This window comes from Neofelis nebulosa, chromosome 14 (assembly GCF_028018385.1).
Source record: "Neofelis nebulosa isolate mNeoNeb1 chromosome 14, mNeoNeb1.pri, whole genome shotgun sequence".
Lineage (NCBI taxonomy): Eukaryota > Metazoa > Chordata > Mammalia > Carnivora > Felidae > Neofelis > Neofelis nebulosa.
In genome coordinates, this window is record NC_080795.1 from 40,566,876 (window position 1) to 40,582,514 (window position 15,639).

Genomic DNA, 15,639 nt, shown 5'->3' on the forward strand with positions numbered 1-15,639 from the left:
GTTCTGTTAACAAAACATTGCTTCCTGAGAATAGCCCTAAATGATAAAATTACTTCAGTACAAAATATTCAGAATGTTCTAAAACCCTAAATAAATTAAGACACTAAAGGTATCATTACATTGCATTTTATTTTCTCAATATTTAAACGTGGTGTTATAGTTGGGAGGAAAAACCAGGGTTATAGTATTTCTCGTTTATTATAGCAGCTCACTTCTCTTAGCATTAGTTGCCTATCTATAAAATTAAAACAGTGCCTGATATACAAAGCAATCAGCAAATAGTTCTGATATAAAATGGATGCTCTGCCTACTTCAAAGAAATCTTCTAAAGACAAAAGGATTACTATACATAATACTTTCAGCAATGTAAAATTAAGTTTCTTTTAGACCAGACTTAGGTTGGCAAACTATTTCTTAAAGGGCTAGGCAGTAAATACTTTATAATCTGTGGGCTGAGAAACAAAATTAAGGCTATTACATAGATAGTTCTATAATCATTTAAACCACCTTTAAAAATGTGAAAACCTTGGGGCGCCTGGGTGGCGCAGTCGGTTAAGCGTCCGACTTCAGCCAGGTCACGATCTCACGGTCCGTGAGTTCGAGCCCCGCGTCAGGCTCTGGGCTGATGGCTCAGAGCCTGGAGCCTGTTTCAGATTCTGTGTCTCCCTCTCTCTCTGTCCCTCCCCCGTTCATGCTCTGTCTCTCTCTGTCCCAAAAATAAATAAACGTTGAAAAAAAAAATTTAAAAAAAAAAAAAATGTGAAAACCTCTTCAGGTTCCTAATTAAAAAAAAAAAAAAAAAAATAGGTAACTGGACCAGTTACTTAGCCTATAAGCCTCCACATATCTCCAAAACAGTTTAAGTTTTTTAGGGTTATTGAGAATAAATCACATAGTTAATTCATAATTATAAGCCAAATATATAGTACCTAGTACAACTCCTTAAGTAATAGCTAACACTTAATACAAAGATGGAGGTGATGGGGTCACTGCTTAATAGGTGATCTATGGACCAAGAGCTACTGCTCTTGAGAATATTCTTAGTAACTGATAAAAAATAAACTCTTAATGATTCTTAACTATCTCCTGGTTTATGGGATCAAGTTTACTTTCTAGATGGTAACTATATTTTTCAGATACCTTCTGACAAAAAATGTTTGGTTTTAAGATAGTTAACATGTTGCTAGGTATTAAACTAGAGAACCAGTATGCTCCTAGTGTACCTGATGTGTCTGGGAACAGGAGAAAGTGGCTGAAACAGTTTTCCCCCCAAACTATACCAGGGTCAAGAGTGCTGATCCCTGCACAGTTTAAATCCATTAACTTTTGATTCCCTTAAAACTTAGCAGCCTCTTGCTTATCAGTAACCTCCTGTTGATCAGAAGCCTTACCAATAACAGTTGATCAACACATTTTGTATCTGTATTATCCACTATATTCTTACAATAAAGTCAGCTAGAGAAAACAAAGTATCAACAAAACTATAAAAATATTTAGTGTTATACTGTATCTATCAAAACAATCCTACCTATAAGTGCACACTTGCAGTTCAAACCCTGGTTGTTCAAAGTCAACCACATTGATGGGTCTATGAGAATTGAGTGCAGTATTCTCTTTTATGTTTTTGAAATTGGTGTGCTGTTTGTCCATCATGGAAAATGCCCTGATTTGTTACATTTGCCAATTTCCATTGCAAAAATACTACCATGGCCAATTTAACATAACCAATGACAGCAGAGCTGGGAAAATGTGCAAAAATGGTTCCCAACCAGTAGGAGCCAATTTTCTCTACTTTTTTATAAGTTAATAAATTTATTAAACTAAATGGTTATGAGTAAATTATATCAATTCATTAATTTTACAATCATAATACAAAGCTTCTGTTTACTATTGTTGACCTCTTGTCTACTATCACCTCACACCCCAGCCCATTTGAGAAGCAGTTCCACATTACATGATATTTCACTTTTAGGCTTCATCTTGGCTCTTACTGATATGTATTTAGGAAGGATTTTAAAGTCTTCTATACATTCCTCAAGAAGACTGATCAAATGAACCATTTATATAATCTCTGAGCATTTAAAAATAGTCATTTCTTCTTCTTTTGTTTTTTGTTCATTGTGTTTAGTTTGCACATTTATCATTCCCCTGGCTATTTGTAAGCTTACTAGTTTAAAGAGCCATATTGATGTGCTTTTTCAAACCAAATTTACCAGTTTATTCATTCTACTAGCAAGTAAGATATTCACAATAATTAAAAACACAGAAACTTTAGTTGGCCTCTCTTAAGTTTCTTAAATCACTGAAGATTAATCCAAAATAGTGGCAAATGGCTAAATACTGACAAAGTATTCTACTTCTGCAAAATCCTATTATTAAATTACTAAGCTACCACATATAAATTCAAATTATATTCTTATTTGCTCAATATGGGAAACCTGTGAATCACAGAATTGAGGAAAATTAACCTGGCTTTATGTAAACTATATAAAAGGCCAACCAAAATCAAATCATATTTGATAAAATGAACAATTTTAAATTAGAAGTCAATTTATGATATTATTATCCAAGAGAAGCCCTGGATAGATATATAAAAACTTTCAAAGTTATTTTGTCTTTTATGAACAATGAGCATAGTAATTTTGGTTTTTTTAATGCCACTTTAAAGCAACAATGGAGAGAAAGAAAACATCATTTACTCAAGTATTTTTAGCACAATCTTACCAAAATTAAAAGTACCATTTAACAAGTTAGTAGGCAAAAGTGTTAAGAGCATGAACTGGAGTCCAAGGTCTGTCTGGGTTGAACCTGGCTCCATGATTTACTAGCTATGACTTTAGGCAAGTTACTTAACCTCTAAACTTCATTATCTCACTTGTGAAATAGACATAAGTAATACCCTATACTTCTTAAGGTAATATTTAAATTGAGATTGAGATTATGCATGTAAAGCACTTTCACTGCCTAGCACACAGTAGGTGCCCAATAAATATTAGCCACTATTATGGGTATAATAAAATCAAATGCAGTGTTTGTAAAACGTCTACACTAAATATCAAAGAAGTAAAAATGCAATCTCACAAAAATCTGATTATATTTAGTTATTGAGTCTTTGGATACAAAGTCTTATAATTTAAAAATGAGAACCTAGTTAAAAAAAAAAAAAGTTCAATGAATCATCACTAAATTCTTCCCAGAACAAACTATACCCATTTATCAGATTCTTCCCAGCATAAGCCTAAATGTCCCCTTGTACCTATAATTACTTTTTTCTTTTAAGTATTTGGAGTTAATCTTACCAGTTTGGTTGATGAGATATGGAAAACACCATAAAGGTACATAGCACTCTATGCTATTATAGGCTATTTGGTCCATCCTATCATAAATATGGTCTAAGATAGCTATTGAAAACTTCACAGAAGAAGCTGTAATCCTTTTTTCTTTTTATACAAATACAAGTAAAGTTAATTAGCTGGTCTATTCAGTTGCAAATTTTTTTATTTTTATAAAACTTTGCAAAGTTATGAACATGGAAACTTCAAGAATCTCCTAAGCTTTTTACACAAGTAAACTTCAAGTTCACAGTCTGTCCATTTTGAACTATTTATAATTAATGGGAGGCTTAACACAGTAATATCTCAGACAAAGAAGAGGGCATTAATTCTGTAGGCAGTTAGCAATGCAAATGCTAAACCTGAACAATAGTCACTGACCATTTCCTTATACAGTGTAAAAGATGTAGACTACAGACCAGAAACAAAAGTGAATATAAAACTTATCTTCCCCAAATACAGGTCTACTTTATACAAATCTTGAGGTTTACCCATGACATCAACAAAAACTAATGCACTCAGGGAGTTTTCTCCCCAACTGTCCAAAAAAGGGGGCATATATAATTTTAAATTAGAAAAAGTGAATGGTAATTTGCAAGCAAAAGAAAACCAGATTCACATTCTACTATTTACATTTGTTCTATTCACAAGTCAAAATGTTTCTTTTCATTAGATAATTAAAAATAAACACTTAAAAAAAAAAACAAATGCATTTTACTGCATCAATACTGTGGGGAGGTAATTCTGAATTTAGGAATGCTCTCTAGAGCAACATTAATTTAACTTTGCGTGGGCCAACTGGCCTATCACTTAGATCTTTAATAGCAGCCATAGCTTCATTATAGTTTATCATAGCAACAATGGCTTCCCCTGTAGGTAACCCTTGCTCATTATACTGTATTGAAACTGAATCAGGTATGATTCTATAACCATGGAAAAAGTCTAGAATTTCGTTAACATTAGCTTTAAATGGAAGATTCATTATCTTAATAGGTGTTAGTCTACCTGAACTACAATTTAATTTTGGGTCGGGCATGAATCTCCCCTCAGGAAAACTCCCCATACTGCGCTTTCCAAAATCAAACTTGCCACCTTCTGGGCGACCAAAATTCACAAAAGGACGATGACTTCTAAAGTCATCGGGTGGACTCCTAAACTCCTCACCAGGAGGTCTAAAACTGTCAGGAAGTCTAGGGTCCTCCTCTGGAGGTTCCCTGAGGTCTTCTTCCGGGAGCCGCCTGAAGTCCTCATCAGAAGGGCATCTAAAATCTTCCTCCTGGGGGCTCCTGAAGTCCTCATCAGGAGGATGCCTCAAGTCTTCATCGGGAAGGCCTCTGAAATCTTCATCCGGTGGGTGCCTGAAATCCTCCTCTCGGGGGCGCCTTAAATGTTCCTGGGGTGGCCGCCGGAAATGCTCCTGAGGCGGCCGGCGGAAGTGCTCCTGGGGTGGCCGGCGGAAGTGCTCCTGAGGCGGTCGCCTGAAATGCTCTGGGGGCGGCCGCCTGAAGTGCTCCGGGGGCGGACGCCTGAGATGCTCCGGGGCCGGCCGCCTGAAGTGTTCCTGGGGCGGCCGCCTGAAATCTTCTTCGGGAGAACGCCTGAAATCCTCCTGGGGAGAACGCCTGAAATCCTCCTCGGGAGGTCGCCTGAAATCTTCCTCCGGAGGTCGCCTGAAGTCCTCCTCGGGAAGTCGCCTGAAGTCCTCCTCAGGTGGTCGTCTCCACTCCCCTTGGGGAAGCCGTCTAAAGTCATCCTCAGGAGGCCGCCTCCAATCCTCCTCAAGAGGCCGCCTGAAGTCTCCCTCCGGGGGCCTCCTCCAGTCCTCCTCCGGGAGCCGCCTCCAGTCCTCCTCGAGGGGTCGCCTGAAATCCTCCTTGGAAGGCCGCCTGAAATCCTCCTCCGGTGCCCGCCTCCACTCCTCCTCTCTGGGGTACCTGAAGTCCTCCTCCCGAGGGTATCTGAAGTCCTCCCAAGGACGCCTGAAATCCTCCTCAAGAGGCCGCCTGAAATCCTCAAGAGGCCGCCTAAAGTGTTCCTCCCGAGGGCGCCTGAAGTCTTCTGGGGAGCGCCTGAAGTCCTCTGGGGAGCGCCTAAAATCTTCTGGAAGGCTCCTATCAAGCTGTCGGAAATCCCCCTGGGTTTGCTTGAAATTGTCCAGTTGCCTCAAGTCCTCCTGCTGATGCCTGAAGTTTTCAGAAGGACCAACTGAGTATATTGGTGGATCGCTGGAGTCAAAAGAATGGGAATGGTCATCTCTATCACGTGACTGTGAATGGTCTTGCACTCTCTCACTGGACATCAAGGAAAAATTTACATCAAACTCCTGCATTTGTGCCTCAGATATAAGTCTTAACAATACCTCTGTCCCCAAGAATCTCCGTCGGTTTAAACGTTCGGCTTTCATGGCTTGTTCTTCTGATTTGAATTTCACCAATGCTTCTCCCAGACCAACTCCTTTGTCATCATAAAGTAAGTAAATGTCATCCTCTGCAAGAGAAAAGTCTGCAAAGAACTTTTGCACTTCAACTTTTGTAACATCAAAAGGAAAATTTCTTATATATATACACAGTTTCTGGCCAGGGTAGCCTTCTTGAGAGTATTTTTGTGAAATATGTCCAAGCCTCTCTTTTTCTATGGACACTGGTCTTTTCTTTTCATAACATTCAATGAACTTCAGCATTTGTTTTCTAGAAACAGGATCAATATGAACAGGACGATACTGTAAAACAGTCTTATGTAAACCCAGAGCAGTGTTATAGTCTTTCAGAGTTTTGAACATTACAAAGGCATATCTTGTTCTTCTTTCATCTTTATATAAAAACCTAATCTGTTCATTAGTCAGATCAGTATCTCTAAAGAAATTTCTTAAATCTCTTTTGTTAATACTTAGGGACAGATTTTTTAAGTGAACATAAAATCCGAGAGGAGAACGAGAACGTGTTCTTCTGGGAGATTTTGAATGAGATCGTTTTCGAAAATGTCTATCATTAATTCCTCTTGGTGGAGAATGTTCTTCAGTTCTCATAGGAATGTCAACCTCCTTAATTGCATTACCACCAAACTCAATCCACTGTTGTTCTGAGCCTTGCATTACTTCTATAAATCTTGAACCCATAAAACTTCTATGACATTTAAGACCTCCTGAAGCATCAATACATGAAGCAAATTTTACTATGGCATCACCATTATTTCGGCCATCGTGATGTTTTAAGAATATTACGCCATCCACACACAAACCAGAAAAAAAGACACGTACATCATCTTCATTTACTAAGTAAGGCAAACCTCGCAGAAACAAGTAAGGATTCTCTGCCTTCAATGGCCTTGTCTTTCTTGGCCTTAAATCACCATGTCCTGTACCATTAGTATGAAACCCAGCATCTTGATTAATTGGAGAGCCATATCCAGAATTACTTGCTTCTTCTTTAATAGCCTCAACAAAGTTAGATAAGCTGCCAGCCCCTGATGCCCCAGATCCCGGTCGCTCTCTTCCTATGCGATCAGTTCTTTTCATTTCTATAGTCTTCTGCATTTCTGCCTTACTACTAAGAAAGAGCTCTACAGATGAATCCTTGATAAACCCTCCTGAACGACTTATGGCACGTCTTGCATCTTCATCTGTTGCAAAAATAATAAAAGCCTCCCCAACTTCCCCTCCAATTATATGCACTCCTCCATCAGGAATAGTCAATCCCGTGAAGAAGTGACGAATATCCACAGGCCCCGCAATAAAAGGAAGCCCCAGTAAACGGATGACTACAGCCATGCTGAGCTCAAACCACAGCAATAATGACCTGCAGACAAAAAGGTACACATAATAGCAAGTCTTATTTGTGAAGTACCTTATCCCAAACTAAACTTAATAATTACTTGGTTCCTACCTTCTTCAGCATTTATAAATGAAAACAGGGTATGAGTTCACAAAAAATATGGACAGTATCTAATTTCTTAGAAAAAGAATAAACCTTCTCCCATCTAAACATACAAATAAACCAACTACTTCGGAGAAATATTTCATATCACCTATCCTATATAGTATGAACATCAAAAATATCAAATCTTCTTTGTAAATCTGCCAAGCACTGCTTCACAACAAGACCAAAAACTATTTTCAGACTCACTTAGAAACAGATCTTCTGCTGAAACATGTGAGAGAGCTTTGTGGATTAAAGAATGTTACCAACCATGATAAGTTTTACATATGAGAAAAGCCATCTATGGTCAGAATATAATTTCTGCTCATAATAATAAACTGTCTACCACTAGTGCATCACTGGCCAAAGGTAAAGTACAGAAACCATGTGTGCCTACATGTACTATTCTACTTTACATTTTTTTGTCAAGCTTCTGTGAATAGCCTTAAGCTCTGGATATCTTACCTTTTTAAAATTTCTTGGAGACCTGTTAATTCTGTAAAAGCAACTTAACTGTGGAAAGAAAATGAAATATAATTAATCCTTGGACCCTGTAATTGATCTTAAACACGCCAGATTAGGATATTCCCTTCAGAATTACCTATTAAAAGTGAAGCAATATACGGAACCACAACTATGGACATTACAAAATGGTCTTCTTTGTTCCAAGGGGAAATTAATCATCCTTCAGCAAAAACGAAGTACAAATTCCAAGTAGACATCTGCAAATTATTTAAAAACAAAAATCTTCTGGAAATTAAATAGCTCCTTGATTGGAAGTGGCAAGAGCAAAGCGGTGATGAAAGTGTTATACATTTTGATTAGAGTGTTGGCTACATGGGAGTATAAACTTATCAAATGAATACTATCCTTAAAGTCTGTGCATTTCACTGTATATAAATTTTACATCCACTTTAAAAAAAAAAAAAAAGACAAGTGTTCTACAAGTAAAAGGTCAATTTAAACACATCAAAAGTTCCCAAAAAAACTTCTGTCACTTCCACTCATGAGAAAACCAAACACCTAGCTCCTTATGTCCAACTCTCTTGCAGTTTTCCTCCCTTTTAAAATAAGACCAAATCAAACTAAAAAGGCAACCATTCAAAATGATACAATAAATGAACAAAATACTAATGTTTTGGATTCAAAAACCAATTTTTAAAGTAATAAATTCAAACCCATGGCTACCCATTTGAATACAAATTTTAAGTTATACACATATAGCTCCCACTTCCAAACAGGGAATTAAATTTCCTGATTCTAATATAATTAAGGCAAACACTAAAATACCCCTAAAATAAAAAATCTCTGCTACTAATCCTTATCTTAAACTCCTAAAACAATTACTACTAAATTCATCCTAAGCCAAACAGAAAATGTTCAAACAAGAATCTTATTATGCTAACAAGTTTATTCCATTTTAAGCTGTCCTGCACTGAGAAAACCCAAATGACAATAAAGAAAATAAAAACACATTTATTTAGAATGTTTAGGGATTATCAGTATTAACTGCTGAGAAATCTTATTATTTCCTTAAGGAAATTTATATCTAATATTTTCAGAGATACTCAAAGTTACAACATTTAATGTAATCTTATCAAATAAGAGTTGCTAAATTAATAATTATACACTTATGTTTTTAATGTGCAAAGAAATGTTGCTTTAATTCAGTACTTACACTTAAGTACCACTCTTCCACAAAGTGTGGTTGGAAGACATATTCTTTGAGGTCTGCAAGGCTTATTTTCCTTTGGAAAGGGTCCACTGATTACTTTCTAAACTACAAGCTCAACTAACAAGGTATCAAGAAATTACTGGCCATATTCTACATCTGAATTATCAATGCCAAATTGATACTTAAAATATTGACTATTAATACTATTAAAATATTTACAAAGTACATGGGCGCGGGCAGGGGGTATACAGGAAATCTCTGCATCTTCTGCTCAATATTGCTGTAAACCTAAAAAAACTGCCCTAAAAAATCGTTTATGAAAAATCCACAGTACCAAAAATAAAAATGAGTACAAACCTGGTTCCTTCAACAAACCAATATCCACACCAACGTTTAAAAAACTACATAAATGGCTTCTGTACTAGTTGTCCACATTAAAGTTCCAAGATTCCTTCCTATACAAATTAACTTAGCTCCAAAGCAAGTAAGATACATGCCATTTTGTCTATCCTCAACTTTTTAAAAAACTTAAAAAGGGATATGCCCTGAGAACATAAATATATCGACAAGCTACGTAGGGACGTTTCAAGGAATAACATGTCAAATTCAAAAAATTTCTAGTTTATCCTCAGCTTAAAAACAATATTTGAACTAAATAGTTCCAGGAGTACAAATCTCATGAGTTCCAATCCAAGCAGACAAAATATTTTGTCTAATTTGCCACATAAAGCTAACAATTAACTTTTTTCCCTTTTAGCTGGTAGGGTAACATACCATTTTATCCCTCAACAATGACACACCTAGGAGGCCATCTGTAAGAGACCAGTTCTCAAAATGAGCACTTTTCCTATGGTTCCCATAGGTCATTTCCTTAAGCAAATTCACCAGAAATTCTACTCTTAGAACATAACACAAAAATAGAAACACACAAAATACCCTAAAGTACACTGCACTTAGAATTGTTTCTACTTATGAATGTAACAGAAGTATTTTTGCGACTGTGTTGATTTAAAGACAGTGATGTTAGAACTTCTAACCTATGAAAAGATGAAGTGAGTCCTGAAAAGCTTGAAATTAAGTTCATTTTAAGTAATTTTGATTTTATCCAGGATTCATCACACTTGATCACCATTACTAAACAATACGAAATGTGCATCTTCTAATCAAGCCTGATAGGGAAACGAGACTAAATTTAAATAGGTATTATCTCAGATCCATCTGATTTTAACTAGAGAGTAACAAGTCATTCTCCAGATACGGTGGGGGGAAATGACTATTCCTTAAAACCCAAAGTTATGATGAAATTCTAAATGCATGAGTTTGCCTTGCAGAAAATAATCTAGCCCGGTCCACAATTATTCTTTATGAAGATCTGCCTTTTATCCTTTTATAATGTAGATGGTTAAAATAAAAACCAAAGGCATGACGACAGAGCCATAGTCGTTAATAGAACTGTAAATGAAGACGAATCCACAGGGCACAGGATTTCCCATAACATCCATCATCCTCAAATGGGGATCATCCGAAGGAATCGCTTCTATAGCCCAAAGCCTTTGTCCAGACTCCCAAGGGTTAGAGCTTCCTTCTTTTGCGCCAGGCCAAAGTTGCTACGTGGGATCCGATGCTGTCGCCAGACCTTCAGCCAAAATCAGCCTTCAAATTAACCTGGACCGCCCAACCTCCGTGCCTTTCCGTTACGCCGTCCCAAGGGCAAACATTCCACCCTAACTCGCCACAGGGTGAACTGCCCCATACCTAACTCAAACACTTTGGCCACTCTCACGCCTAACGAGCCGGGCCTTCAGCGCTTTTCTGCCACCACTGACTACGATGACATAGCAAAGAAAAAAAATACCTATGAAATCCTTCGAGATCTTCACTCTCAGGAAAACTGGGAAGCGCACACACAACACCACATGGAGGCTGACGGGAGAGTCGGTGTTTAGCAAGGAAGGAGGGTGCCCTAACGGCAGAAGCTACGCTAGCTCCTGGCGCGGCCGCCGGCCCCGCCTTTCCCCGTTCTTCCGTCCCAGTCGCCAACCCCTCCCCACCCCCGACGCCCCAAGGGTAACTGCTTCGCACTTGGCAGTAAACACACACCACTGCTGCCGAGTCGGACACACAAGACCGGGGGCGGGGGGCACTCCTCGTCGCAGCAGCCTGCCCGGCACAGGTGAAGCCCTCAGTGAGCCTAGAAGAAGATGGCGCCCACTCTCCCCTCCGCTCCGGACAAACGGACGTACAGTTTGTCTGCCCATGCGCTCTCCAGGCGTAACCCACCACCCCGGCGCCCCGGCCACGTTTGCGCACGCGTCTTGTGCTCACCCGCTTCCCCTTGTCAGGGGAAGGGAGGCGGTGCCCGCGAGCACAACGGCCCGCCTAGGGTTTGCTGAGCTTCTGCGCATGTTCAGATTCCAGCCAATCCGGGAGCCTCCACCAGAAAAGGGAGAGATTCCTAGACAAAGTTCGAGGCCGTATCATTGCAGTAAGGAGAAGCTTCAATACTAACTGCTGAGGTACGTTGGGGAAACATTTGTGGTTTACAGGAATTAAGGAGATGCAAAAGCAGAGACCAGTTGGCGATTTGTCTTTTCACCGCTGCAGTTATCGTGTGTTGTAAGCATCTTCTATAAGGCTCTTTCATAAGCTTTAAAAAGGCACAGAAATGTTAGTTTTACTGCCTTAGATGACCAACACCCAGTGGGTTTAATAAATGCATGCCTATTCAATTTTATAGACATTAATAACTTTTTGAAGTGCCTTTTTACGTTTGTTGTTACTACTTCCTAGTTTTTTGAAACATGAGAACAGATAGACCAATCTTGAACAAATGGTAAGTGAAAAGCACAATTAAAGGCATGTTCTGTGATGCCAGCTATGTAATATCTGGTGAACAGCCTTGTGTTTGATTTTATTATTTACAAATAACAAAGCAGGCCACCAGTTTTATAACTACATGATGCATTTATGGTTGGAGTCAAAGCTCACTAAGAAAACAGATACTACATCTTTAAAATGGAGATGAAAAAATGAGTTTTCAATCCTTCTGATATGATTATAAGAGGTAGTCTATCAAGTGAATAAAAGGTGGTTCCTGGAATGAGAGCCACCATTTACTCACTTGGGCAAGTTATTTAGCCTCTCTATGCCTCAGTTTCCTCATCTGTAAAATGGGGATAAAATAATATCTACCCCATGGGGTTGCCATAAATACTAAATGAGTTAATATATATAAAACCTTAGACTAGATAAGTATTAGTGACTTGTTTCAAATGTCAGGGTTACCCAGGCCATCCATGCCGAAAGAGGGCACTTTGGGAAGCTAGGCTTATTGAGTAAATAGCATTTACCTTGATTATTCCCTACAGTCCTGGGTTTGGTTCTAGGGGAACCTGGCCTCAAAAGCTAAAATATATTGAGGGCTTACTTACCACGTGACAAGCCCTGTGCATTATCTCATTATATTTTTACAACTATTTTTAGAAGTAGGTACTATTATGTTTCCTATATTACAGATAAGGGAAACTAATGCATAAAGGATTGCATAGCTTGCTCAAAACTACAGAGATAGTGAAGGAATTGAATCCAATCCAGGAATTCAATCCAGGAATTGAACCCTGCTCATTTGGTCCCAGAGGCCACAGGAAGAGGATTCTGGCCTTTGAGGCAGGCTCCCTTTAAACAAACACAGAACCAACACTCCAGAATGTCAGTATTGCCAATATTAAGTCACAAGAAGAAACACTAGTAAAGTGAACCTGAGATCACCTCTGGCTGACCAGCACTTTTCCTGGCCTGTATATGCTCTCTATATGAAGTCAAATACTCAAAGAGTTGTTCGCTACATGTGGAAATAGAACATGAGAAGGTACCTAATCTCAAAAAGTGGTTCTCAGTTAAAGGGTACCTAGGAAGCATTCTCATCTATGTTAACAAAAATAATAGCTATCATTTAATGAGCATTTTCTATAAGGCTAATCTGAACAAGTATGCTTCGATCAAACTCCATCTTTTGAACAGGCTTAAACAGGTATTGTCAGCCTCATTTACTGTTTGGGGATAGCCATCCCCTTCTACTTGCAGATTTTCTCCACAAATAAGACACTATACCGTATGCCTGTCTTTTCTAGTCTGCCTCCTGCCTCACTCAGATAACAATACCAATTACAATCAAAACCAGAAAATGCCAGTTGAGGTAATTAGGTTTAATTACATGGTATCCTGGTTATAGAATAGTTTCTTGAGCCTTTAGTATGTCAACATGGATGTCTAATCATTTCAGAGTACAGAAAGAAAAGTAAGTTTCTGGAACAAGACTATATCATAAAATATGGTAACCACACCAAGCCATGAGCATTCTGTGGCTCTGCCTGGGCAATTACTCAATCTCTCCCAGCTCTTTACTATATCTACATCACTCCCTACCCTCCAGAATGATTTTGGACCAGACAGCTTTCAGCTGCCCTTCCTAGCTCTTCAACACCCACAAGAACAGTCTTTTCTCACTTGATCTCAAGAGTTCCTTGATCTTCTCAACTGCAAAGTCCTTTATCCATCTTGCACACCTTGACTTCCATTCAACTTAACTGGCATTTATTGAGCACAAACTGTGGGCCAAGAACCTTGCCAAGGCCCCTGAAAGACAAGGGTGAACAACTCAGCCCTCTTTCCTCAGGAAGCTTATACTGTAGCAGAATAGACACTGCACATGCCATTACACCGGAAGCACAGGTTGAACACGGGGATTAAGACTGTGGGCTTTTGAATCAGGCAGATCCAAGTTTAAATCCCAACTCTGCCACTTGATGACTGTGAACAAATTCCTTATCCTTAGGTTTCTCCATTTGTAGAGTGAAGATAACAGTATTCACCATTCAGGGCCATTTTTGAGGACTAAATGATATAGTGCTTGTAAAGCACTTACCACAGTCCCTAACACACAACAAACTCTAGTATGACTTGGAAATCAAGAAGGCTGGCTCAGAAATCAGAATACCATAGTTCCAAACCTAACTCTGCCACTTGCTAGCTGTATCACATTAGTCACTGAATCACTCTGCTTTAATTTCTTCACCTATCAAATGAAGGTGACAGTAGGAGTGTTGTGTATGTAAAACACACATGCATGTGCATAAACATGCATGCACACACATGCATATGCACACATGCATATATTATATATAAAACATAGTAAAGCACCAAAAAAAGCATATAACATGAAATCTTACCTGTTGCTGTGGTGACCTGAATGCTCTTTTCCAATTTTTCCCTGAAGTGGTCCTCAGAGGCACACCTACAAAACCCCTAGGGATTGTTGGAGCCCTGTTTGGACACTACTGATTAAATAAAGGAGCTTGCTCAACTGTGTGTGACGGAGTAAATGGGAGTCTTATCGCCATGGTGGAAAGATGGAGGAGACTGAGATCCTAAGTGTTATTTATGTTATAGGTTAACAAAGGAGGCATGCAGGAAAGGTGGTGGACAAAATCTCTGTTTTACTGCTGAAGCTTTGGCCCCCAAATCTCAGTATAGAACCCACTTCTAGTGAACAGGTAGAACCACACAATGAAACATGACCTCTCCTGCTTAGGCTTCATTTCTCTTGGTTCCATTTAGTACTGGGTACATAAAACAAAAGAAAGAAGCAAGAAGACCTAATAAACTAAAGAGAACTTCCAAACACAGAATATAAGGAGAAAGTGAAAGAAAGAAGAAAAGAAAAGGGTGAAGGGAGGAAGAAGGAAAGAGTCTATAAGACTTTGTGTTGGAAGAAGGAGTCTCCTTCATGCAGTCTTTCAGACCCCACTCAGCTGCATAAGAATGGGCCTTGAGTCTGCAACACCTCCTTGCCAAGAGTTAAAGAGCCCACACAGACTAAACCTGACCTATCACCTTATGTGGGATAGGTCTTGTTTGGGGCTCACTAAGTACTCTTGTTCTGTTTAAAGTATGTACATTAAACATCACTTGGTCAACCTACTGTTATCCTGTCCTAGAGAGAAGCCAGGTTGTTTCCACTGCATCATGAGAGGGGTGTGGCACAAAGACCAGTTGCCTTGTGTCAGTGGCCAAGAGAGACCCACTGGCCATGGGGGACTGACACCACTATTGAAGCTGATCCTGCTCTGTCTCTTCTCTATGTAAATAAACTATTGTCTGTCCAATGTTTGTCTGCATTGTATTTCCCCTAATGACTCTAAAACGAAGATGCAATGGGCAGAAATTTTTGGAGTCCTCCCCTGAGACTGGTTATTGGTACATGGTACTTTGATTGATCAACATCAAGCAAAGTAGAAAGAAGATTTTGTGGACACAAAAAAATCTGTCTTTTAGACTATGGCTAGAACCTACTCCAGGCTCAACCTATGTTGGTCGTCTGCCCCCTTCTTAGGGATGAAGTGAGAGGACACAGCATTGAAATCCCCTTAGAGTTTGGAAGATGACAGTAAACTAGAGAATGAGGGAGTGAAGCAAGTTTTAATCTTTTCCATTGCAACAAATGTGTATTAAATGACAATGTGTTATGCACAACTCCAGGTACTAAGGAGACAGGGTGAACAAAAATGGACATGGTCCTTGCTTTCATAATTCTTGTAGTCTAGGAGAGGGCAGGAAACCTAGAACAATTACTCAACTAAATGTAAATTTACAATAGGGACAAGAGCTATAAAAGGGAAATACATGATGCTGTGAGAATCACAGGCCTGGCCTGATCACA

At 38.9% G+C, this 15,639-nt stretch overlaps 2 protein-coding genes across 14 annotated transcripts in view; one reads left to right on the forward strand and one right to left on the reverse strand.

Annotated features, from left to right (window-relative positions):
* The window catches only part of RBM12B (RNA binding motif protein 12B), a 39,950-nt gene that overhangs the window by 15,735 nt on the left and 8,576 nt on the right, over positions 1-15,639 (reverse strand). For 2 of the 13 annotated variants that reach the window (XR_009253313.1, XR_009253309.1), the window contains exons 1-2: positions 9,959-11,015; positions 7,712-7,759 (exon numbers count right to left, since the gene is read on the reverse strand). The exons of 1 other annotated variant lie outside the window; for it this stretch is intronic. Coding sequence is in view for 4 of the 12 variants with exons in the window: in XM_058698557.1 (XP_058554540.1) it covers positions 4,096-7,098 (3,003 nt within the window). In the remaining 8 variants the exon portion in view is untranslated. 10 more of the 13 variants (XR_009253312.1, XM_058698557.1, XM_058698558.1 and 7 more) reach the window with 10 other exon arrangements.
* TMEM67 (transmembrane protein 67) overlaps positions 11,306-15,639 on the forward strand; it is a 71,675-nt gene continuing 67,341 nt past the window's right edge. The window contains exon 1 of the mRNA XM_058698563.1: positions 11,306-11,437. The gene's annotated coding sequence lies outside the window, so the exon portion shown is untranslated. The remainder of the gene's footprint in view (positions 11,438-15,639) is intronic.